Source organism: Alosa sapidissima, chromosome 16 (assembly GCF_018492685.1).
Source record: "Alosa sapidissima isolate fAloSap1 chromosome 16, fAloSap1.pri, whole genome shotgun sequence".
NCBI classification, from domain to species: Eukaryota; Metazoa; Chordata; class Actinopteri; order Clupeiformes; family Clupeidae; genus Alosa; species Alosa sapidissima.
In genome coordinates, this window is record NC_055972.1 from 25,177,866 (window position 1) to 25,203,923 (window position 26,058).

Below are 26,058 nucleotides of genomic sequence, written 5' to 3' on the forward strand. Positions count from 1 at the left end.
GAAGCTCGTACTCGGAACCCTTAACCATAAGTCCAGCATTGTTGTAGGAGAAGGGCCCCATGGCTTGGCAGCTGTGCTGACCTTTGTAAAGGAGAAATATTTGACCACAAGTGATCTCAGTGCACAGCAAATGTCCTAGACTGAACTGTTTGAACAGGATAGTTGTGACAGGACCGAGGCTGTTGCGCTGCAGCATGGGGGAGTGGGTCAGTTGGAATAACACTGTTGGAATGCGTAGAAGGGCTGATTGGAGGGGCCTCGTCGCGGAGAGGAGATCCTAATACCTTAATAGACGTTGAGCTTTCCATGCTGGGGGGCAGGAGCTCAACATATGGAGCCATATTATGAATCTGAGCTGGGGAGAAGGCAATGTTGAGCAGTGCAGGGTTGTCTCTTCTAAAATGTCAAACTGCAATACCTTCAGGTTTAAGTCCTCCGTTTTTTGAGGGTAATTTTGAACTAAGGTCCTATTTCAGTTGTTGTATTGAAGTAGTTAGTATAGTTGCAATGAAGCCCGACTTTGTATTCACTGACGTGATTATTTAATTTTTTGGAAGAGTTTTCCCTCTCGTGACCTGAGTCGTGCTTCAGAGAGAAAACTGCATTTTCTGGCATGTTCCACGTTTGTCTGTTCCATCCACTGAAAGGGTAGCCTATGGCTTCCCCATACGGCATGCACAGCAGAGAGTGAGTCAGTTCTCCAGGTTATGGTTTAATCCGTGCCTTTCTCATACCTTTCACCAGTCTGGTCCTCATTATGTCCATATGCCAACATTTACACTAATAGTTAACATCAGTGTGACCTGACTGAGATGAGAAAACAAGCTCGTCTGCTTGCTTTCAACACACGGCTCTGTGATATTGATGCCTCAGGATGATCTGAGTTTCGCACTTGCTCGCGCTCTGGTGTGTTTGTGGTTTGTCTACCTGGGATGGCCAAGTGGAAAAATCTGAACAAACTTTACTTTTTTTAATCTTCCTTCCTAGAAAAACAGGGTCTCAGCGGACCTGTAAAATGTGTTAAGGGCGGGTGTTAGGGAATCCAGATAGATAGATAGATAGATAGATACTTTATTGATCCCCAAGGGGAAATTCAAGATTCAAAATCTTCATGGGACAGCTCAGTGGTCATTTTCAATCTGGACAAACTCTACTTTTGTTTTTCTCCCACTTCTAGGAGAAGGTGGTGGTCGGGGTGGCGTACGACTGTGTGGACAAGATGGTGTACTGGACAGACATCACCACCCCTGCTATCAGCAAGGCCAGTGTGCAGGGGGGAGACACCATTCCCATTATCAGATCAGGTGGGTGATGTTCAAACACCTGACACTGATAGCACTGATGGAGCAGTGATAAATACTCAAGCATATCACACATTTAGAAAACTTTATTATGATTAATGCTCACTTGCTACTTGCGTGCTAACTTTAGTGGACGCACAACATCCACCACATACTGTATATTAGCACTGATTGGTGTACAGTATGAAGACTTGCCAGTGGAGCAACTGATGGAGGGGAAAGGGTAGAAACAGCTTACTGGCACAAAACAGGAAGAGAGGGAGGACAGTCTGAAGTCTGTACTCCACCCATGTAATAGGCTTAAGCAAGCTCCAACAGTGACAAATTCTAGCGTACTCACACATTTCATACGTAAAACGTTTTGACTTTTCTTGACTTGCTTTCATTTAGCAAGGACAAAAAGTGCCTCGGGCAGAGATGTTTTGTAGCTGTTGTTTCTCCAATGTTTGTTTGTTTGTTGTTGCTCACTGCATAGATCTGGGGAGCCCTGAGGGCATTGCCATAGACCACTTGTCTCGGACCATGTTTTGGACCGACTCGATGAAAGACCGCATCGAGGTGGCATCTCTGGACGGAGCACAGCGCCGTGTGCTCATCGACACAGATCTGGTGAATCCCCGAGCCATCATCGCTGATCCTGTGAATGGGTATGTGTGTGTGTGTGTGTGTCAGGGTTGTGCATAATTCGAATTGCAATTCTACTTCCTGTTTGCTACCTCAATTGAAATGCAAGTGAAATTCAAGAATTGAATTGGAATTTAAGAGCCAGTTTCAACTCAATTCTGGAATTTTGCACAAGCCTGGTGTGTGTGTGTTCGTGTGCGCGGGTGTGTACGTGGACGTATACGCGTGTGTTTGTGTGCATGTGCGTCCATGTCACCCAGCATCTCTCTGTATAAAAGAGCTACAATATGTGAACTGGCAGACTTGGTACAGAGTGGTATTACAAGAAAGCTGGCGACTAGCTGGTTTGCATGCTACAGTAACTTCCATGAATCTGTGCAACACAAAGCATTGGCATTTTTTACATTACATCAAAAACGGTTGTCTCTTCACATACTGTTGCTATTTCTCAAGTCATTGAAATGTTTTAAACAAAACTCAAATCTACACATAGCACATAGAACAACTCCATGTTGGGGGGTTTACCATGAAATGGGGTTGTTGACCTGTAATAAAAATGATTTATTCAGAGATGAGGTTACAGTCAGCAAGTGCTTTCACAACACATATCATCCAGTGGATCACAGGGTAAACATTGTTCTGCACGCTTATGAGATGTTGCCCAAGTTATGTTGCAGATTACTCAAGATATAGCATGGAAAAATGTTGATGTTGGAAAATGTGGAACAATGTTGGATAGCAGTCCAAAGGGGATACAATCCTGGATGCTGTGAAAAGTCCAAGTTACACAATGTTAAGCTAAACTCTTTATGCAATCGTGCAATCGTTAAAAATACACATCTCATTGTCAGCTTGGTGAAAACGGGATGTTTGGGTTAAAATTGATTGCTTTTTTACCCACATCATTTTGTTACCTAACAAATCCCTCTTCCTAGATAGATACATACTGTATGACGGATCTTTATCAGATGACTATGCTGATGATAAATGTGACTCTGTAATACCAAGTACTAAATGTTTGTCTTTTGTGTCGGTCAGATTCCTCTACTGGTGTGACTGGAACAGGGAAGCGCCGAAGATCGAGGCTTCTCACATGGATGGCACCAACCGAAGGCTGCTGGCCAGAGATGGCCTGAGTCTGCCTAATGGTTTGACCTATGATCCCCAGTCATCCCTCCTGTGCTGGGCAGATGCCGGTGAGCACCCCCCCCCCCCCCCCCCCCCCCTTTCTCACACTCTCTCGAGGCGTGAAGGCTTCTTCCTTGTTCTTGCTGACTTTTCTTTTTCTTTTTTCTCTCTCTCCCTTTTCTCTTTCTTTCGCTCTTCTCCTCCTCTCACATACAGAAACACACACACACTCTCTCTCTGTTTCTTCTTTCTGTGTCTTTCACTCTCAAGCTCTCTCTGCTTCTGGGGCGTTGCATAAAGGCATCCCGGGTAGACAGTGAAAGGTCGTGTTAAAATCACACCTGTTTAGGCCTCTTAAGAAAGACAAACAAAAACCCGAGTTGAGGTCACAGCTTCTTGACCAGAAGCCTTCCAGTCATGAACTCAGGGTGTGCCTGGGTGTCCCCTCATAAATACTCTCAAGCTCACAAAACTCTCACAAAGGGGAGAGCGTTTCATAAAATTCAGTTTTGCCATGAATAAATAAAAGCATTCAAGTTAAATGGTGTGGCTATGGGGTGAGCCATACATTATATACTGTAGCTGACATAATATTTGTTTGCCAATGTGATGTTTCAGGAAGAGCCTCTGGACTCAAAGTGCTAGATTGCCAAATAATTAGTTTGTGAGGTAGGCTACAGTATATGATGTGTGTTTAATTCCATACCGCTACACTAGTATCTTAGTAGTGATGTGCATAATGATTCTTCTCTTTGTCCTTTTGGGCACAGGTACCCACAAAATGGAATGCATGAACCCATCGCAGAGTGATCGCAGAGAAGTTACTGAGGCCATTCAGTACCCCTTTGGCCTCACTGCGTACGGGAAGAACCTCTATTACACAGACTGGACGAGGTAAGCCACTAAGCAGCCATGACGGTACCCATTCTCAAATGCAAACTGCTCCGGGCTACAGCAAGACAAGATGAAAAAACGAAAAGTTCCTCTCGTCTCGAGTGATTTATCGTCCTTTGAAAAGTGCGACAGCTTGATCTGCATCAAGGCTCATGCAGCGTCAGGCTCTGGTGAGGTGCCAGTTTATGGGCGGAAGAGAGATGGGGTCAAAGTTCAAATGGCTTGGCGTCAGACATCAACGGCTCTCTGTTCGACCGAAGCCTTGATGTTTCTCGGATGCGGGGGCTGGAGTGCTCAGGCTGCCGCATGCTTTGCGAGACTAGTTCACCACTGGGCATGTTTGCCATCAGAAACAGAGGTGGGGTCAAGGAGCCTGCTCAAGCAATAAGTGGTGGCAGCTGGTTGTAATTTCTCAGCTGTTCAGTTGTCAGTGAAAGGCAGGTACTGGGCCTCACTCCCTCTGTCTTTCTCTCTCTCTCTCAGGGGTGGGTAGAGCACTGAAAATCTATACTCAAGTAAAAGTACAATTACTCCCTTCAAAAATTACTTAGGTAAAAGTAAATATTACCATCTGAGAAATCTACTCAAGTAAAAGTAAAAAAGTACTTTGTTAATAAATTACTCAAGTAACAAGTACATTTTTACGCCTATTTGCTTTTCTCCTTCTTTGTAGGCTAATCATATAGGCAAACATATTTTAACAACCCATTTCAAATATATTTTATTTAATATACTTTAATATTACCTGACACACTTGTGTAGGCTATCTTGTCATAGCCAGAATAAGCATTAAGTTGCTACAGGTTGAAAAGCAGTCACTTCAAATCCATTGCCAGCTGATTCTTCTGCTTTGCATTGATAGAAGTCTGGTTATAACTTCACCATACAGAACATACTGTACATTGAGACTAGGCATTCTGAGGCATTTACTTCTGAGGCTTGTATATGAATTTGTAGGCCTACTTTTCTTGTCCAACGTGATTGTTGAACGATGCTGGCCAGAAATTAATATAGGTGAAAGTTTCCGTGTCATGTCATACCTCTCATCTCATTGCTACGCTGTCTCACCAGAAGATGCAGCAGCTGGCAGGACGTCATTGCGTTAACTGAGCTGTTAGATATGTAGAACATCTACTTCCGTGTAGTAGGCTACAACGTGATCTGATTGATTCTACATACCGGTAGGCCAGTTATTACTTTTATAATCGCGGGGCGATAGTAGAGTGTAGAAATGCATTCTGAAGCCCTGTTTCTTTTCTCCCAATGCCGTTGTACACCGAGGGAGAGGTGCGCTTCTTTCAAAATATTCTCTCCTCCGATAATAAACTTGTACTTGTAATGAAAGGCAATTGAATATGTAGCAAAGTAAAAAGTAGATTACTGGCTCAAAAATGTACTTGAGTAAAAGTAGAAGTACCGTTTTGAAAAAGGAATATGGAAAGTTGCCGTTCCACGAAAAAAATACTTTTTTACTCATGTGTGTTACTACCCTGCTCTCTCTCTCCCTCTATCCCTCCCTCTCTCTCTCTCCCTCCATCCCTCCTTCTCTCTCTCTCACTCTCTCTCTCGCTGTTCCTTGAGCTCTATCTGGGTAGTGGGGCTTGGGAGGGTGTTAGGTTGCTGTGCTCCGTGCGTCAGGAGCCAAAAGCAAAGTCTGTCCCTGGAATGAATCAATCGAGACGTACATTAATCGAGACACACTCTACCTTGAAACCTCCTTGATCTTCGTGTGTTTATCATCCTTGTGTGGTCATCATGATGTTTTTCCTTCCACTGTTGACCACAGAATGAATGAATGTAAGCAATGTGGTGTACTGATGTCCGAATTCTGTCTGAAGCTGTATTATAATTGCAACGCCAACGTTCACTGTGTGTTTGTGTGCTTGTGTGTCTGTGACAGGAATGCTGTAATCACAGTGGATCGTCACACAGGAAGGGAGCTAGAGGAGTTCCATCCCCAGAAAAAGTCTCGTCTATATGGGATCACAGCTGCCTACGCCCAGTGCCCCTCTGGTAAAATGCCTGCGTTTCCTTACACTATTTATCTTCGGCAAAAAAAATCTGTATACTGTGCACTGGCTCTGTAGTAGCGAGTGGCGTTTCCCCCCCGCCAAGACACAAGTTGTTGATGTAGCCCCTGACATGGCATGCAAATATAGCAGATGTTTGTGTAAAATGCCCACAAGACTGATGGTCATGGAAAAGGCTCTCCTCCCCACATCACCACTTTACTCTGAAGAAACTTCTTAGAATTCTCTCTTAGGCCTCTCTGTGAGGGGCGACTGACTGCTGCGTGAATGAAGTAAGTCTGGTGTAGCTCGTATCCCAAGTGACCTCCGGCAGTCAGTCAAACAAACCCTTTATCCTTCTAACCTTGGGTGTACCCACGCAGGGATCGATTTCTGGCCTATGTGTTTTTGTGCTAAGGGCAGCTTTTACTAACTTTGTTTTTAGGACGGACATGGGTGGTTACAGTGAAACCATCACTTCTCCTCAGTAACAGAACTTGGGTTTATAGACTGTGACAAGGCAAAGTCGGCGAACAGTAAGGATGAGGCCTCCCCTGGACATCTGTGTCTGTGTGTCTCACTTTCAAAATGAACTAATTGAAATGCTTTGCCTAAGTGAATAACTGAAATTATCACATGACATCACATGATTTCTGTAGTTGAGAAGGGAGACACACATGGAAAATCACGGCAGCACAAAAGATCATTGGCCGCCCCCTGCCTCACTTGGACAACATTGCAAACACACGCTACCACTGCAGAGCCATGAACATTACCAAAGATTCAACACACCCTGCTCACCATTTCTTTGAACTGGTACCATCCGGCAGACGTTACAGATCTGCAAAAGCACACACATCCAGACTCAGAGACCATTTTATTCCTGTAGCCATCCGGACTCTAAACACTTACCGGTACTTGTAACTTCATCCCTGGCGCATTATATGACTTCCAGATGCACTTTAGCCCCTACACAGCTGCCGACGCTTAAAGTCATATTTATTACGTATTTATTATGTGCATTTTGTGTACTATATGTTTTGTTCTTGTTGTTGTTTGTTCTTGTGTCATGCTGTAGCACCATGCGGAGCTGCGCTCCAATTTCGCTGTACATTTGCTACAATGACAACAAAGCTCATTCAACTTTGCTTGCTCTTTCGCCAGGACAAAATTACTGCTCAGTCAACAACGGAGGCTGCACACACTTGTGTTTGGCGACACCTGGTGGCCGCACATGCAAGTGTCCGGACAATGCCGTAGGAGTGAGCTGTGTAGAAAGTGAAGGGAGGTACTGAGGTCAAACGGTGGAAGAGAGGAAGACCAGACGAAAAACACTCAGCAGCACCCCGGTGACCATCCAGCCTCGGAAGCTGAGATACTGACCACTGTACCTGGCACCTCAGTTTCTCAACAACAAGAAGCCACTGAATCATGCGCTCAAACTGCTGTGTGCTCAAAATTATTTTATATAGCCTGTCACAATTTATTGTTTTTTTTTTTTAAGTTTATTTCTAAATCATATGAGTAATATTTCAGCGATCATATTTGTACATAAGCCCATATCCTAAATATATTATTGTTATATGGTGCTGTTGGGCCCTACATGGACATAAGAGGTGTAAGGGAAATAATTACTGTGAAGGTTAGCCTACTTCATTGGCTCTGTGACCTATAAACATAGACCTCTGGCTTCCTATGGGGTAACACTGAATTAAAGAACCCTTTTGTACTGATGTTCTTTGAAGTAATAATCACTTCAAACAGCTGCATTTAAAGAAGAGATGTTCACCTTGTACAGCTGTGCAATAAAGGTTTTTGGCTGTTTTCTACAAAGAATTCATTGTGTTATTTATTTGTTTTGACCAGATATGGTACATTAATAATTCCAGTGGTAAACAATCTAGTCCCACTAATATAAACAGTAAAGTCCCACTCAAGTGTCTTGTTCTGACATGTGCACGGGCTTCATCAGAGGATGGCTAACAATAACACTATGGGCCCTAAATGTAACTAAATGTACGCCATATCGTTCAAATGGCTGAGTATACCTATTTGCTTGCAAATGATTGAGTAGGCTATAGTGCAGCAACTCCAACTGGGTGCAATCCACCATAGGGCCTTAACATGAGTGAGTCAGCTCAATGCTCACAGGATAGCTTAAGTTCATGCATGAGACAGACACACATACTTATATATAGACAGACACACACACACACACAAATTTGGTCTCAGCATTTATCCCAATCCGTGAATTAGTAAAGCACACTCAGCACACAGTGAGGTGAAGCACACACTAATCCCGGCGCAGTGAGCTGCCTGCTACAACAGCGGCGCTCGGGGACTTCAGCCGTTCCTACTGGTCGGGGTTCGAACCGGCAACCCGAAGTCCGAAGCGCTAACCAGAAGGCCATGGCTGCCCCCCAGTAGGCCACAGCTGCATGCAGAGACCAAATTTCCCTCACGGGATCAAAAGACTACATATACTTATATATATATACTCAATCATTTGCAAGCAAATAGGTATACTCAGCAAAACTGTCATTCACATGTTAACCACTGGATGTCACTGTTTACATATGTATGATGACTAGTCACCTCAGCTGAGGTTAGGGGAGCGCTGTTGCCATTGCGGTTGCGTAGCCTATGGCATTTTTAGATATGCACAAATTTGTAGGCTGGATCACTAACATGGCTTAAGATGGTCAAACGTGTTTGAACAGTAGGCTGTTTTTCACGATGACAAGGTTCCTAATCTAACACAGTCTCTAGGGTTTAATCATGAAAAGTATATGTAAATCAACACATTTAGGCTACCTCTGCAATCTAAACCACAACGTAATTGTCCGGAAAGTAAACATGCTGACATACTGTATTAAATTATGATCCAAATTGGGAGGTTGGACCAACCAGACCAGATATTAGATAGAGTCGCCATATCGTTGCTATATTGCCTGCCCTTTCCAGACAAGGCTGCGGACCTATGCATGACTGGATGGCATTAAAGGGGTGCTTGACTGACGGCTTTTAATAATGCACGGATTTGTATCAAATGACGAAATGGAACAGTTTGCCTGACTTCCGTTAACAAATTAGGTGCGAGACACCGTAGTCAAGGACTACAATAGCTCATACAACTTGCATGGTCCAGAAATGACAAATAGGCTATTCCTGACAATTATCATTTCAAGTTCAAATATATCAGGCTTTGCCCTTTTTAATGGATTAAAACAAATGAATGAATGTAAATTAAGGCGTTGCACAGCTGAGGCTTAGGCTACTCCAGCCATCTAAACTATGATAACGAAAATAACTGTTGTCGTGAGTGGAGTAACACAATAGCAAGATTCTGAGATATTATAGATCGGTTGTGAATGAAATTCAGCTGTAAACGACCCTGCATCTGCTGGCGTCTGTTGTTAACCGGACAAAACTCCACCTACAAAGGGGGACACGATTGACGTCATCTGAGTGATTGGTGACTGTGACCGTTCTTTCATGAAATTGCATTTGATTGACTGGGAGCCTATCTATTTTTAACCAATGGAAACGTCAAACATGTTTTGTGGGCGTTCTTTTCAGCAATTTGTGTGTTTCGCTTGTCATGTTCACGAGTAGATGGCTTGCATGTATTTCAACGATACAACAGAAGGTATGTTTTTATCTAAACTCAGAATTAATGAATTGAAAAAAAGATGAAAAGTTAGGTTAAGCTAAGGTCGTGTAATTTAAGACATTGAACATTGGGACATTTGAAGTGTCTCTGCTGTTATGATAACGTTAGTCAGCTGATAGCTGGGTTGGTTATACTGCGATGCGGGACACCGCAAAAATATTGCAGCTGAGCGAGGGGCGTGAGGCAGTGCGATTAATAATCTTGCACTAACGATAAAATACTCTCTTTTGTCTTTTCATATGAGAACAAGAAACTTACTATGCAGACTCGTAAAATCTACTCTAATGACTTCTTAAAGTAAGACTATCTGCTACTGCAGTACAACCGGCTAGCCAACTAGCTTGACGGGCAACTCAGTTAGCTAACGTCAGATAACCTGAGCATTGGAGTGGTGGTGGTGACCCAACACTGGCTCAGCAAGCTAGCGAAGAAGCTAACGTTAGCATGTGTGCTACCTGCCAATTTGTATGAGAGTAATGCATTCATGAAATCTGAAAATATCACGAAAAAAATGTCTGTTGGTATTACTTTGCAACATTGTATATTTAGCTAACTTTGCATTGCCTTTCAGCTAGCCAGCAAACTACCCATCCAACATTAACATAAGCTAAGTTAACTAGCTAGCTGAGTTAACACAGTTTGTGATGCAGGCATCACATCAGCTTGCAAGTATCAAGCATGTTCAAGAAGTTTTGGCCTCTCTGTTACTTAAAAACGTAACGTAAGGGCTATGTCTGACAGGGACTGTTGTCATTCTCCTCCTGACAGACAGCGGACACTTGGAATTTTGACTACCGTTAACTCGAATGCTTAGTGCATTCCTCCAGCATCAGGAATGGGTTGTGTGACTGGGATAAGCTTTGGAGGATTGCGTCTATGCCATGCATAGTCTATTGGAGCTGCACCAGTACCTCTCTCACAACCGTGACCGTAGATGAGGAGTGAACTGTTGCCTTCGGTTTCTTCCCCTGGTGCCTGGAGTCAAGTCCGCCATGGCCAGCCCACACCTGGCAAATCTTGCCCTTGCGTGGGAAAAGTATATGGACTGCCGAACACAAGGAGCTGATCTACAGGTAAGCCAAATAGTATATAAGTACAGTACGCTGGCATTGGATGCACAGAGATGCATACGCAGAATTTATGGTGACAGTTGGTGAAGAAGCTGACCTAGACAAACATGGGCATTGCATGGTGGTGGTGTAGCCTAGCAGCGTGAATAAAATCGCGCGCGTTAGGCAGCATGAGAAAACCCAGGCTACTGGTGGTGCTGAACTTCGAGAGTTGGTCGGCTACATTTATGTGATGCTTGCTTGATTCTCTGCAGTTTTACTGGGGATTTATTTTGTTACTCACAAATTTATTTCACTTGGAGAAAACATACCAGTAGTTTAAATTTCAGGTTGTTTTGGTATGATATCAGACACCAGAGAAGTATTGGGACTTCTTTAAAAAAAAAACAACAACGTTAGTTAGCCACAGAATAGAGACTTCCCCTGTGAAAACCGCAGAAAAGTTGCCATTGCAGTCCACTGGCCATTGCAGTCCATTTTTGGCACTATGGCTCAAGAAGACTCATAGTCAGCATTGGCTTCATTCATTTCCATTGGTCCCAAAGATGCTGTTCTCCCAGCTGTGCTATAAATTAAATCTGAGGTCATGTCAAAGGCTTCAGATATGCAGGACTGCCAGGTCACCCCTGTCCCTATTAGTTTTGGACCTATGGCCCTCAATGTTTTTTGTGTTATACCCTATAATAATCAGATTGGTGTGTGCAACCCCACACCACTCCACCTGCATGCTTCCTAGACTATTTTGCTCACACATAGAATAATACATTTCATTTTAGCTTTACTGCTTTAGATTAGATTCAGGTGGGAGTCTTCAGTTGGTATGTCTCTGAGAAGCCATCTCCAAGCAATGGACGAGGCTTCTACTTTACAAACTGTCACAGGTGTTATAATTACAAACACAAGTTAATGACTGCAATTCCTGACCATAGACAACAATGCATATAGCCTGACGAGCCAGACCCACATTAAAATGTAGGGTTTGGGCACTCACCGTTTGCAGAGCTCAGTCCGAGGGGTGGGATAATCAGTTGTCTTTCAAATTCCCTCTGCACGCAATAGGACAGCGGCAGCGCTATGAGTCCCATGCGTTTCCCACCAGCGGAGCTAGTTGGCTAGTTCAAACGTTTGCCAACTTAACAACTGGCGACTTCCAAAAATGATCTTGCAACCCCCTGGTTGATAACCACTGCTATACAGTATTGTGTCAAGTAGTGTTTTATAATATTAATATAAGACTGAGTGGTCAAAATAACAGAAAAACCATCTGCTGTCTTATAATTACTAACTTGTGTAGTAATTATAAGACGTGTAGGAGCTTCTCTGGTCTTTCACGCTGTGGCAGATGATAGTTTTATTACTCTGGAAGTCTTTTCTCTGCATCCCAGAGATATTTATTTTTGTCTCTTTGACTCGCCTGTTCTCCCAAAGTACAGCTTTCACCTTGATGAAAATGACACACACTTGCTTTTGTCCAACACACTTTGTAAAAATGTTTTGTTCACACTTTTTTCAATAGCTTATTAATAGCCTAAAACATTCATTTGAAACACTGCTGACATTGCCTTGGCAGTGGAACACATCTAACAATATATAGCTCGAGTTGCTACAGCCAGCAGCTAACGCAGCCTGGCAGCTACAATGCTACGCTCTGTGGGCATATATGGGAGCTCATGGACAACGGGGATCAATCGAGAAACGGAGATCTATGTGAAAACTTGCCTGATTTCTCCTTTAATGCTTTGATCAACATGCTTTCACCTTAGCACAGATGGATGGAAACTTGTTTCCCTATGTGGATCTTTAAACACCAAAGGCACAAATTATCCACTCTTGTGCTCAGAGTTTCTATAGATAGATAGATAGCTAGATATACTTTATTGATCCCTAGGGAAATTCAAGATTTCAAATTCAAGATCTATACTTAACATTCATCCAATATAGTCCACAGAGACATGTTTTGATAGTGTACATGTAAAAAAAAAAACATAAGCTAGACATGTTTCTTTTCCATGTCTTATTTTAGACTTAAGATAAGGATAGATCACCCTACATCCAGGATGTTTTCAGGGCAACATTAGACATTAGCATTTGTTTTTTCACTAGGGGCCTGTATGAATTTTGTCATTCTGAGTAGTTGTGACAGAACCACTATGGTTGGTTGCACAGAGGGTATCTGTGAAGACATCTAGGGAGACAGTGTGAAAGTTTTGGAGAAGAGGTGTAGAATCTTGGTCTAAAACTAGCAAAAAGACTACTTAAAAGTACTTTGCAAACACCAACAACAGCACATTTGGCACTGGTAAAGGCTTACTAGCATGCTGATACTAAAATTAGATTTTCTATGATTGGCATTACTCAAAAAGTGTCAAATTGCTGCAGTTGTGAATGTATAGTTCACAGTGGGGTTGATGGTGGGAAGTGTGTTAATCTGCCTCTATACTGATGTGACCTGGTATGAGCAGTGTCTTACTGAAGCTGACTGCAGTTGATCAGAGACAGAGCAGCCCAGCTGGGAGTGTTTTTTTCTTCTCTTCACACTTTCTTGGCAGTGGTGGAGCTAAAAAGGTTGGTCTCTCTCTCTCTCTCTTTCTCTCTCTCTCACACCCTCTCTCTCACTCGCTCATCACCTTCCCCTCTCCCTTCTCCTGTCGTATGCCCTACCCCCACCCTCACCCTCACCTCATCACGGGACTCTGATTAGCGTTCACCTCCAGAGCGGGAGTGGGAATTAACTATTTTCCCTTCCTCTGTGCCTCACTCACAAATGTGCTGTTTTACTTTACTGTTCACTTTTATCTGACGCAACAGAATCTGATTCAGTTTAAGGGTGATTTTAAAGATTGTAGGAAAGGTAAATGCATCAAATGTATCATTTTTAACCAGATCCATATTTGGCGGTCTCCAGTGTTGATCTTATGGCCTGGGCGTAGGCTACAGTTGTCATGCCCTGTGACTGCAGTTCTCTCTGTAGCCTAGCTGTATTGTTTCTGCTAGCCTGTCGTCCTGAAGACTACACGGATCAATTGTTGTTCTGTGGATATGAAAAAAAAACATGACAACAAGGAGTGTTGTTGACCCCCTCACACACTCACTGTCACATTCCTTCTTGCCGTTGAGCTGAGTATTTGCATTGACTTGGGCCCTTCGACTCCTGCCACAGAAAACAAAGCATCCCTGTCTGTGGGGTTCACCTCCAATGTGATGGAGGTCTGAAGGGATGACCAATCATGGCTCAGAATGATGCTGTGCTACAGAGCAAGGACCAATCAATGACCCTGTTATTTAGCTTGTTTTGTTTCCTCTCTTGCTTGCTAATGTTGTTGAGTCCCTTGTCCAGTTTGTTGTGGCCCCCCCACCCGGTCTTGTAAGAGGCGCTGCACATGGAGGGTCAAAACAAATTTGTCCCAAGTGTTAAGATATGAAATTAGACAAGAATGTAACCTAGCCTATTTGTGTGGAGTGATTTTTGATTCTTTTGGAGATGTTTAAAGGGCTGGTGTATAGTCGTAAAGTGTATGCTTGTTCTTCGTGTGGGTGATTGTGGATTATAAAGTCACTCTACGCAATCTCAATATGCAGTTCAGTGTGTAGCAGAAACCCCTGTAGTCTAGTTCATCATCATCATCATCATAGTCATCAGGCCCTCACCGTCATATCAGTAATCTCTTAAGGCTTCAGAGCCACTCTTAAGGCTACAAGGATTCCTGAACTACTGTACACTGATATGTTACGTGTGTGTGTGTGTGTGTGTGTGTGTGTGTGTGTGTGTGTGTGTGTGTGTGTGTGTCTCCCTCCCTCCCTCCTTCCTATCACACATTTTACAGTATGGATCCTTGCAGGCACTTTTCTAAGTGAGTGTTACATCCACCTCTTTAAGAACGCTGTAGAGTTGCTTACCTTTTGTTGAGGTTTGTTTAAGGTCAAGGACCTTGCCCTGTCCAGGATAGAGTTGCAGGCAGGCAGGGAGCCCTAACTCCAAATTGATTTTCTGTCCGTTTGTCCTCTAATAAGCTCCACTGTAAATGACGCCTGCGACTGTCGAGTGGATTCTCTGATTTGAGTCTCTACGCGGTGACCTTTAGTGATGCAACCCACACAGTGGTTTCCACTCTGAGTAACTAAGAACTTTCAGTTAGTGCATGTGTGTGTTTTGTCCATGTGATGATTGCTGTGCTGCTGGGTGCGTGTGTGTGTATGTGTGTTTGAAGGAAGGATGTTGTATCACGATTCTGTCAAGAAGCCGAGTGCTGTCAACTGCCAGTGCTCCGAGATCTTACCTTGTTTTCAAAGCTTCAAGGCTTCGCACTTTTTCCTGGCTTTTTTCAACTCTGGATCATGGCTTTGTAACCAAGTGGATTTTTCTGCAAATTCTCGTAAGTTAAGTGCATTCAAAAGAAAGTCAGACCATGTTGCAGGCAGCAGAGTGATCTTACACCTCCTTTATTCACATTGAGAGATGACCGTTAATTATGTTAAAAGTTTACAGTGTGTAAAAACCTAAATGGCTGCATGAGAGAGAGAGAGAGAGAGAGAGAGAGAGAGGATATGCATTGTTTGTGTGTGGAGCATGAGTCAGAGACTCCTGTTGCGAATGCGCTGGTCTGTAAAAATCTGTGCTGTGGATTGGACGCTCTATTGCTGTTTAATCTGATGTACAGGGCTGCCTTATGGGGAGAACATCACGGGCCGCCACCAATGACGTCAAGCAGCACTCTGGCTTAATTGGAATGTGCTACTCTCCATACAGACCATTACTCTCCTCGAGCCTCAACATCAAACCTCACTGTTTAGGTGCACACTGTAGTTTAGGCTACTGTACTACATGAGTCAGTGGATTCTCTTTATTTATAAGCTTCATGTCTGTTACCCCATGTCTTTGTGGGCTACAAATAGCTTTTAATGTTAGAATTTTAATGTGTTTCTGTCTTCTTACCTGACTGAAAATCCAGACACTTTTGTCAATGTATTACCGCTTCTTTTACTAGTGGCATCATTGGTTTTTATCAATAGGCGAGTAATGGGTTCTATTATGGACTCCTAAAGCTCATGTTTATATTGCACTCCCCTGTTGACTCCATGCTGAGCATGCTAGCAAATGTCATTCAATGGCCTGTTGGTCATTTTGGATGTCAATCAAATGTCCTTGTTTAGCATACTGTAGGCATGCTCTGGTGTTCTGACACCCGATTGTCAATTTACAGTATCAAGAGATATTCCTAGTGATATCCATGCTGTTGTGCATACGTTTGACAGACAGTCTGATAATGAGTCCCTTTAGCAGCTGCGGGATATATTAGATGCACCAGTTGTATTGTTAACCTCTTTGTTTCACCTCTGTTTAGCAACGCATACAACTGGTCACTTAGTTACCCATCCTATTGTCATAACAGCGTAGTGTTTGCTTCATTGCATTTTGAAACATGTGACGTGTGATGAGTTTGTGATGGCTTAGATAAAGGTAAGGGTGTATTTGTGCTAGAAAATGTGGCAAGGCTGAGTAGAAGAACGAATCTATCTCATTTTAGTCTTTTGTAAGTCATCCACTGGGCATTCATCCATATAATTTCAAACCAGAAAAGGATGTTGTGTTTGTGCAACCAACTGACTTGTGAAAGTGGGTCCGGTGGTTAGAATGACTTCTCTGCTTTATTGTGTGAAGTTCAACTTAACTGTTGAATTTAGTAAAATTCTCAAATGCACTGCAAGCAAGAGTTCCTTCTTTACTATTCAGCAACAACATTTCATTTGAATTCATAGTGATTTCAGCCGCTTGAGTCGAACATAAACACACAGATGTTTGTATAACATAAGCAGCTTACGAAAAAGAGGTTGGACAGTCTGACAGGTACCAGTCAGTGCCACTGACTAGACCAGCTTAGTCATGGAATTTTCATCTCCCAGAATTCCATCAGAACAAAAGGGCCTGATCCAATGAAAAAAGAGGTGACTTCTTGATTGATTCTGAGCGAGTGAGAGTAAGTTTATATGTTTTTATAATCACTTTGGACAAAGAACTACAAGCATTGAGCGTAATCACTGACCTCGCCACACACTCACTGATTACGTGCAGGAAATGGAGGGAAATGTCCTGCCACAGCCATCACTCACAATGTGTGGGGGTGTTTTGAGTGTTCCTGTGGGGTGTGGTGCTTAGAATCTGGCCTAGATTTTGGTCAGTGATGGCACATCAGTGGACAAGGTTGCCAAATTGAGTTGGGAGAGGCTTCCAAGGCTTTTTGGAGTGGTGCAGGGATTCACTGGAGCACACTGAACAACGTGGATGGACAGGGAGTCAGGGCCATGACTCATGAGACTGTGGCTGGAGTAGGAAGCACAATGTTAGGGTGTCTTCTTCATGCCACTGATCTACTGTATGAGTGGAGGGAGAATGATGGTGATGAATGTGAAGCCATTGCTCTTCAGGTAAATAGTGATCTGCTACATCAGTTACAAACTAAATGTGTTTAATCTTTGTTAAAGGGTCACTTCATGTGAAAACAGTCAATATCGGGGTATCATGTACATGACACCTCTCAGATTTTGCTGCAAAGGCGTAAATATGTGCCTTTTGTTACCAAACAAAGGAATCTGAAGTTTCAGGTCAATATCTCAAATGGTTTGCCTGTGATGTCCATTTGAATTTTGGGTGCCATGGCCCTAATTGACACATTGGAATTTCACATTACATCTTTTGCCATTTTTGGAAGCCCATAACGTCAGTTCTAATAGTGTAGAGGGCTGGAAACTGGTGTGGGTAGTTCATTGTAGCCTGTACTACAAAACAGGACCATGGCTTGGTCTGGTTGTTTGTTTGTTTGTTTGTTTGTTTGTTTGTTTGTTTGTTACAACAGAAGGGTATACTTACTACACAGCAATATTACTGGCTTACCCTGGTAACTTCGGGAGTAACTGCTGATCCCCAAAGAAATAACACGTCACTTTAGAAACAATGGCTGTTTACTGCAGTGTTCTTAGAGATCAGCGGGTCACCCCCAACCTGGCCTGTTACCTCGCCTCATAGTACAACCCTCAGACTATTTATTTATTTATTGAAATTGTCTCATTTTGACTAAACGTGTATTGGTTCCCTTTCGGTCGATTCACTCGGTACAACACAGATACTATGGGATATCACGCCCTCGCGCGGTCTGGCTGAAGACACCTCTATTCACGCCTGAAAGGCAAGACACGTGGTGACGTGGGAGGCTCCGCCCTCACGGTATATAACCCCAGTCACCACCGTCGCTCCCCAGTTCAAGCTCTCTTCACCTCACATGGACGCCTCTATAGTGACACGGCCTGTGCTTGCTAGCTGGTTACTAAGTGTGTATAACAAGAGCATTAGCATCTCTGAACGGTTTAACAGTCCATCAGTTCGGTTTGACAACAGCCTCTATTGGTGAGTCGACCGCTACTTCGGGCGCCGTTTGTGAAGGCTAATTGCGAGGTTCAAATCGTGCGTGTGTCTCGCCATAAGCTCACAAACTCCAACTTCGACCTCCCACCACAAGTAGAACCTGTCCCCAGGGTTGCGGTTTTTTTCTCTTCATGAGAAAGACTACCATGAAGCCTGTCTGGTCTGCTTGGGAATAGTCCATGCCCGTAGAGCTTTGTCGCATCCTGATACCTGTGCGTTTTGCCGCCAGCTCAGACTTGCCACACTCGAACGGCGTGTGAAATTCGTTGAGAAGATTCTAGGACAGGCTACTGCCGCACAGGACCCACTCCTCTCCCAGGCTGGGCGGATCAGATGGAGCAGGCTGAGCGAGATGGAGCTAGCTCGTTCTCCTGTCCAGCAACGCGAGCCCCCCGGGGCTGACGATGACTGCTATGTCCTGGACTTGGGCCTGGACGAGCACAGTCTGTCCGATGACGAGCATTCTGATCTGCCAGGTGCCCAAGGGTCTCCTCCGGCAAACGATGAGGGCGAAGTGGATAATTCCTTTTTCGCACTGTATCGTCGCGCAGCTCGGAAGCTGGAAGTAGAGTGGCCGCGCCCGCCCCCCCCAGCACAGAGACATACCAGGTTCGCCGGTTTCTTCTTGCCCCAGGCTCCGACAGTGGTGCGGCAATGCCTTCCCCTCTTCCCGGATTTCGTCACGGAGTTGACGTCCTCTTGGAGCAAGCCACTGTCTACACGCCTTCAGTGCCAGGATTCGCATAGTTTCTGGAGCACGTGTCATGCTAAAGGTCTGGTGCCTTTTCAGTGTTCTATTGTGGATGTATTGACATACCTGCACTTTTTGATCAAGGGCTATCCTTCTCAACTTTAAAAGTTTACCTGTCTGCAATTTCTGCTTGCCATGTTGGTTTTTAATGGCGTGTCCCCGGGGGCGCACACGCTAGCTATCCGTTTTATGAAGGGGGGTACGCCGCCTGAGACCATTCACTAGGTCATCAGTGCCGTCATGGGACCTCCCTGTCGTTCTCGAGGCCTTATGTAGTTCCCTGTTTGAACCCTTGGACTCTGTGGACGTTAAATTTTTATCTTACAAGACTGCATTCCTGCTGGCTTTGGCTTCAGCAAAGCATGTCTCAGATATTCATGCTCTTTCAGTACACATCTCCTGTACTCAGTTTTCACCTGATGGCACTAAGGTTTGTCTATACCCCAATGCGGCTTATGTTCCCAAGGTTTTGCCTGGGCATATCAGTCTATGGCGATTGAGCTATCTGCCTTTCACCTCCTCCGTTTGCCTCCGAGGAGCAAGAAAGACTGCATTTGTTATGTCCAGTGCGAGCATTGCGTACACAAGGGTTTCGGCGATGTGACCGCTCTTTGTCTGCTTTGCTAATCAGTGCAGGGCAAGGCGCTGTCTAAGCGGCGGCTCTCTCTCTCACTGGATTGTGCAGGCCATTACACTGCGTATGACGCCAAGGGCCTGTCTCTGCCGGAGGGGGTTTGCATGCCCACTCAACTAGAGGTATGGCAACTTCATGGGCTGTGTGTTTAAGGGACTGTCTGTAGAGCAAGTTTGCTCTGCAGCGTCGTGGGCTTCCCCACATACTTTTATACGCTACTACCCGCCTGGACGTTGTGGCCCCTTCAGTGGCCTCCTCAGTCCTTTCTTCTGCAGCTGGGCGTTGAGATTACCTAGGCCTAGGCTGTGCGGGGGGCGTGTATATAGGTCCCATAGTATCTGTGTTGTACCGAGTGAATCGACTGAAAGGGAACGTTAAGTTATGCATATAACTACTGTTCCTTGAGGGAGAGGAACGAGGTACAACACTAGGTTGCCCCACTCAGCTTCAGTTGCTCGGTGAAGAGTGCTGGGTTGAACTGGGGAGCGACGGTGGTGACTGGGGGGTATATACCGTGAGGGCGGAGCCTCCCACGTCACCACGCGTCTTGCCTTTCAGGCGTGAATAGAGGTGTCTTCAGCCAGACCACGCGAGGGGCGTGATATCCCATAGTATCTGTGTTGTACCTCGTTCCTCTCCCTCAGGAACAGTAGTTATATGCATAACGTAACGATTTCAGCAGTGGATTAGGCCCTTTTAAGAGTCTTGCATGCAGTCTTGCCTTGGCTCCTTGAGCCCTCCTGATGTGCTGCTCCTGGCGTGTGGATGGGCTAATTGACTTGGAGAATTGCTGAATAATTAATTTCTCCACGCTTCGTATGGTGACTCACGTTTCCATGTCCTGTCCTACTTTAGGCCGTTCCTCCTACTGTACTGGTTAGCCTCTCTCTCTCTCTCTCTCTCTCTCTCTCTCTCTCTCTCTCTCTCTCTCTCTCCTCTCCTCTCTCTCTCTCTCCTCTCTCTCTCTCCTCTCTCTCTCTCTCTCTCTCCGCATATATACACACATCACACATACAAACTCCCTCTCTCTCATATATACACACATCAACATACAAACTCCCTCTCTCTCTCTCTCTCTCTCGCATATATACCACACATCACACATACAAACTCCCTCTCTCTCATATATACACACATCACACATACAAACTCCCTCTCTCTCTCACTCACACCACACATACAATTTCTCTCTCTCACACACACACCACATACAAACTCTCTCTCTCTCATATACACACACATCACACATACAAACTCCCTCTCTCCTCACTCACACACCACACATACAATTTCTCTCTCACACACACACCACATACAAACTCTCTCTCTCTCACACTCACACACACACACACTCTCACTCACTCACACACACACACACACACACACAAGCTCTTCTCTGTCACACACACACACACAAGCTCTTTCTCTGTCACACCACACACACACACAAGCTCTTTCTCTGTCACACACACACACACACAAGCTCTCTCCCTCACACACACACACGCGCTCACAAGCCCTATCTCTCACACACACACACACAGACACACAGACAAGCTCTCTCACTCTCTCTCATACTACACACACAAGCTCTCTCTCACACAAGGCTTGAAATTAGCACCCGCCAAGAGCCAATGGCGAGTATATTTTTGTATTGGCGGCTGAATTATGGCAGGTACTGCGTCACATTGCTGTGTGGAAAACGGCTGCTTATCAACTGCGAGAATAGACTGAAGTAGCCTATCTCGTTAAATTGGCTTGCCTTATCAACTCCGCTTTGCATCGGTGTTCTGTTCGCCCAATGTTGACATGGTCAGGAATTATTTTCCAATAGGCTATGCTGCTACATGCCAAAACGAGAAAAGGAAACTTTAGTCTTACAGTTATTTTGTTACCCGTTCATGCGTCTGCTGGGAACCACTATATCGCCACACAAATAGAACTTGAACGTGGCGAACAAATTTCAAAGAGAGACGTTTTTTTCAAAAGAGAAAGAAAGAAAAAACGAAAGAAAGAAAGAGACTCCTATCTCTCCTAAGGCTGCATACTTTTAGTCTGCCTGAGCACTGAGCATAGCCGTGCCACGCTGAGCAGTTTTAAAATAATAATAATGTGCCCTTCTCCAGCACAGAGCCCAGCTGGGCAGGATGTCACAGTGACTCACGCGTACCTTTTTACTCTTTTTTTTTTTTTTTTTTTTTTTTTTTTACCTGTTTACTCCGAAGCTCCAGACTTCCTCCGAGCACCCTTTCTGCTCGTCGTTGAAGGTTGGTAGTGTAGTCTAGCTGTAGGTTTCCACAGGTCTGCATAGGGCAGGCAAAATGTGGGGTCAGGCCTGTAGAATCCACACCAAAGGAACTGTTTACTAAGGCACAGGCAACATATGAAAAAATGTCATGAGTTTTTATCTCTGTGTGACCTGAAAAGCTGTTTCCTGCCACCATAAACTATCATATTTTTGTGACACAGATAAAACAATTTGATTTCTCATAAATAATGCAGCATAGAGCTATATTTCACAGAATTGCGAGTTTGAATTTGGTGACACTTTGAACCTTTGAAACACTAAGCAGAATTCATATGGGAGGTTCATCTCTCTCTCTCTCTCTCTCTCTCTCTCTCTCTCTCTCTCTCTCTCTCTCTCTCTCTCTCTCTCTCTCTCTCTCTCTCTACACACACACATGCACACATACAAGCATGCACACCAAATTCAATCAGTAACATCAACCGGAAGGAAGAACAAAAACAAGAACTAGAAAGAAAAAAAAAAGAGTTATCCAGCGTTAAGCAACCCATCATGTCCACCACGAGACTGTAGTCTCACACACGCACACACACACACGGGCAGACTTGCGGGAGCAGACAGGGACATGAAGACGTGAGTAGGCCTATCATGCTGGGCTAATCAGAAGACCATGACCAGTTTCTCAGTTATCCAAGAGCCTCGTCACCTCCACACCACCACCCCCCCCCCCCCATCCTCATTCCTATTACCAACACCCCCACACCATATGCACTCTCACACACATACTCCTGAGGGTATAAGCGGTTAGGCTGTGTATGACTGACTAGTCACGTTTATTCCCGCCAAAAAGCAAGAAAAAAAGGTAAAGTGTAAAAAGCTCAGGAAGCAGTAATACAGCCTCTCGCTCTTTCTGTTTCAGTCTGTCTATCTTGCTGTGCTTTCTTTGCTTGCGTGCACACGGGCTATTTCCAAAATCCCTTATTTATTTACTACTTTCCTGTTTTAAGTCTCGGCTTTGGCCAGGGCCCCCTGTTTTGATTCCAAGGCTTAGGAATTGATTGTGTTTTTGTTAACTTAATTCATGAGTCCATGGCGATCTCAACCATTAGTTTTCATGTCTCATTAACAACGTTGTTCTCAAAGTCGAGTTGAGTTTGTTGTTTTTGGGTGTTAAATCTTTCTCCTGCCACGTGTGATATTGTGCAGCAGAGAGTGAGAGTGCTGCAGCCTTTTGAGTGCTGTTGTTGGACCAGAGGTGAAAAAGTGTTAATGAAATGCCATCCTGTTTGATTTTGCACTATTTAATCACACTCTGAATGTGCAGCTCAAAGCCTATTTTATGTTTTGCGGGGAAAAAAATGGAATCAAACAGGCCCACAGAGAGCTCATGTCTAGTTAGAACCAAGGTGTTAGCTTCCTTTTTATCACCTGTGGAAAGATGTTCCTCACCTGCAGAAAGAGAAGGCTATAGCCTTCCTGATCAGGTGTCTGAAACAAAACTAAAAGACTTATAATAATTTACCAGTAGCCTTTTTACGTGGGTGATTTGCTTGAGCATGAAAAACAACATGATTGTTTTTTGTTTTATGAGAAAGAAACTTTAAGTGTGATCGGAGGTGTGATCCCACCTTCGTCGCTACCTTTGATTTCGTCACGTGGGCAGATCAGACCACTCAAGCATACAGGACGGTTTGCTCTCTCTAAGCCGCTCTTAGACAGTCTATTCACCATCATAATGAAGGATTGGTGTTTTGATCGCCTCCATCTCTCCTCGTAAATTAAATTAGACTGAATCGCCCATTTGGATGCTGCTCTCTTTGTAGCGATTTGCTTTGAATGCAGAACGAAAGATGAGATTATCTGAATTTCATGCGTTTGGGGTTTTTGAGGCAACACAATTTTATTTAAGCTATATAGTACATGTTGTTTAAATATAGCATAACATACAGTGCCTATAAAAAGTATTTAGCCCCATGCTAAAGTTGACTAAAAAGAGCAATAAAAAAAATAATCTTTTGGAAATGGATCTTATTGTCTTAATTAAAAAAAAAATGAGGGAAAATCCAACTTTTAAGGACACCAATTTTCTTTTTGTTCCCCCTCTGTCCTAGAGTTTACTCATCGCTAATGTAATTAAATGTAGCAGCAAAGCAGTTAATCAGTCCTGTTACTCCGTTGTCTATGACGGGATGTCCTCTGATGACACACACACACACACACACACACACACACACACACACACACACACACACACACACACACACACACACACACACAGGGAGAAATTTGGCCACCATTTTATTGATGTTCTGGACTGGATCACATTAGAGGTTGCTTGGGATAAACAGGCCAGTGCCGGGAATCAGGCCGGTTTCTGTCAGACAGTGCTTTCAGCATGACTGTGTGAGCTTGCAGTCAGTCACTCAGTCATGTGATGGATAAAGAGCCTGGTGCCTTCACTGAGCCACTGAAGCAACCTTACTCATGACTGTGTCGGCTAGTATTGCTGCACACCTATAGGCTGGAGCAGAGAGTAGTCTGCTGGTTGGGTACTATTGATCTTGGAACATGGAGCCAATTCTATAGGTGGAGGACTTTTGTCCTGTTAACTAAATTTAACACGCACACGTCACTTTCGATTGATTACGTTAGATTCCATTGTTTTCAATACAACCCCCACACACCAGCATCAAGCTTTGTCGCTGCTTCGATAACAATTCAGTTCTATTTTTGTTGACGACGCTCATTCCGTTGTTTATTGACTGCTTGTCAGTTAAAAATGTCAGCACTGATGTGTGTGGCAGGTGACCGTGTCTTCATGTCGGTGCTTACTGTATATGCGGAGTGCTTCAGTCTCTAATGACTGATTAAAACCGCTCATCACCTCTAAAGCCTCCTCTGTCAGCTTTCCTATCACTGCAACTCATAACTTCTCTGCTCGCTTCCATTTTCATCATTTGTCTCATCCTTCCATTTTCTGTGCGTTCTCTGTGTCCTGTCTCTGTGTGTCCTGTCTCTGTGTGTCTGTCCTGTCTCTCTCTCTGTGTCCTGCCTCTCTTCCTTTTTTATGTCTAGCTCCTTGGTGTGCTGTGACTCCATTGCTGCAGTCTCTCCTGCTGGATTGGGTTTACAGGTTGATAGGTGGAAAGGCAACCCTCAGTCATTGTATCCCTACGGGAGCTGGTGAGTGAGTGAGTCGGTGTGTTTTGTGTTCGGTGTGTGCTGTGAAATGGAATGGCTTGAGTCATGCTCAAAACTTGGATGGTGTGGAGTCATGCACTTTTGCATCCTTGTGCCAATGAATTGAAACAAGTTTGCAGCAACCTGAGAATGGAGGGACAACTGATCTCTGGACTTCTCTCCTTTAAATCCCTAAAGTTTGGCACCTGTCATATGATGACCGCAATTTCTTTAGCATTTTGGTAGAACTAGACCATGTCTCCTTAACTTTTTGTTTCAGTTAACTTAAACAAGGTGTACAAGTGTACATTCTAAAGAAATAAGACAGAATTGGCCAGCCATGCTAAATTGGCCCAGTGCCTTTGCAGGGTGTTCATTTTGGATTGTTTGTAGTAAAGCAGAAAACCCAGCTGGCCAGCTCTCCCCAGAAATGACCACTTTTGGTTCAAATCTCCATCTCCCGCTCCATCTCTCATTGCTGTTTTTTTTTGTTTACATTCATTATTTGGGTGTGTTTACTTAAGGGAACTTCCACTCTCCTGATTTCTAAAGAGTGACAGATGTCAGAAAAACACTTGCACAGCCTGGATTCGGATTGTCCCTCAACGTTTTCACTGCCATGGCTGACTACTCTGTTGATCAATCAGAGCTATTAGACAGATGCAAGACAGAGAGAAAAGGCCTACTCTCATATGAGCTGATAAAATCAAATGCCTTCTTCTTATCATATCTTTCTTCCGCTTTGCTAGCTGCATGTAGCCTGATGCAGCCGGGGTTAAATAAGGTAAACCTGTTTGACAGGATGAAGGTCCCCTCTTGATCTCTGGTCTCTGATGCAATCAGCAAAGGAAGTTCACCCAGCCTGACCACCTCACCCGCAAACCTTTTTATTTATGGAAATGTGGAGCAAAAGTGGCTCTTTGCTCATGACTGCATGGCACAGACTCCCCCTGGCCTCTACACTGGTCTGTGCTATGCTGGTATGTAGTACACTGGTCTGTGCCATGCTGCCTGGTATGTAGTACACTGGTCTGTGCCATGCTGGAATGTAGTACTATGGTCTGTGCTACGCTGGTAGTACTATGGTCTGTGCCACACTGGTATGTACACTAGTCTGTGCCGCGCTGGTACA

The 26,058-nt window shown here is 44.2% G+C and overlaps 2 protein-coding genes and 1 long non-coding RNA gene across 9 annotated transcripts in view; 2 read left to right on the forward strand and 1 right to left on the reverse strand.

Moving 5' to 3' along the window:
* Nucleotides 1-7,792, forward strand: part of nid1a (nidogen 1a) — a 36,305-nt gene extending 28,513 nt beyond the window's left edge. For both annotated transcript variants that reach the window (XM_042065979.1, XM_042065977.1), the window contains exons 15-20: nucleotides 1,178-1,304; nucleotides 1,777-1,948; nucleotides 2,964-3,121; nucleotides 3,824-3,947; nucleotides 5,848-5,960; nucleotides 7,121-7,792. In XM_042065979.1, the coding sequence (XP_041921913.1) occupies nucleotides 1,178-1,304; nucleotides 1,777-1,948; nucleotides 2,964-3,121; nucleotides 3,824-3,947; nucleotides 5,848-5,960; nucleotides 7,121-7,251 (825 nt within the window). In that variant the 3' untranslated portion in view covers nucleotides 7,252-7,792. The remainder of the gene's footprint in view (nucleotides 1-1,177; nucleotides 1,305-1,776; nucleotides 1,949-2,963; nucleotides 3,122-3,823; nucleotides 3,948-5,847; nucleotides 5,961-7,120) is intronic.
* LOC121685450 lies at nucleotides 5,023-24,269 on the reverse strand. Its single transcript, XR_006023361.1, has 3 exons — nucleotides 24,259-24,269; nucleotides 17,589-17,596; nucleotides 5,023-5,442 (listed from the first exon to the last, which is right to left on the reverse strand). It is a non-coding gene; the product is annotated as an uncharacterized LOC121685450 (long non-coding RNA).
* lyst (lysosomal trafficking regulator) overlaps nucleotides 9,479-26,058 on the forward strand; it is a 133,907-nt gene continuing 117,327 nt past the window's right edge. For all 6 annotated transcript variants that reach the window (XR_006023359.1, XM_042065972.1, XM_042065975.1 and 3 more), the window contains exons 1-2: nucleotides 9,479-9,605; nucleotides 10,398-10,702. Coding sequence is in view for 5 of the 6 variants with exons in the window: in XM_042065972.1 (XP_041921906.1) it covers nucleotides 10,622-10,702 (81 nt within the window). In the remaining variant the exon portion in view is untranslated. The remainder of the gene's footprint in view (nucleotides 9,606-10,397; nucleotides 10,703-26,058) is intronic.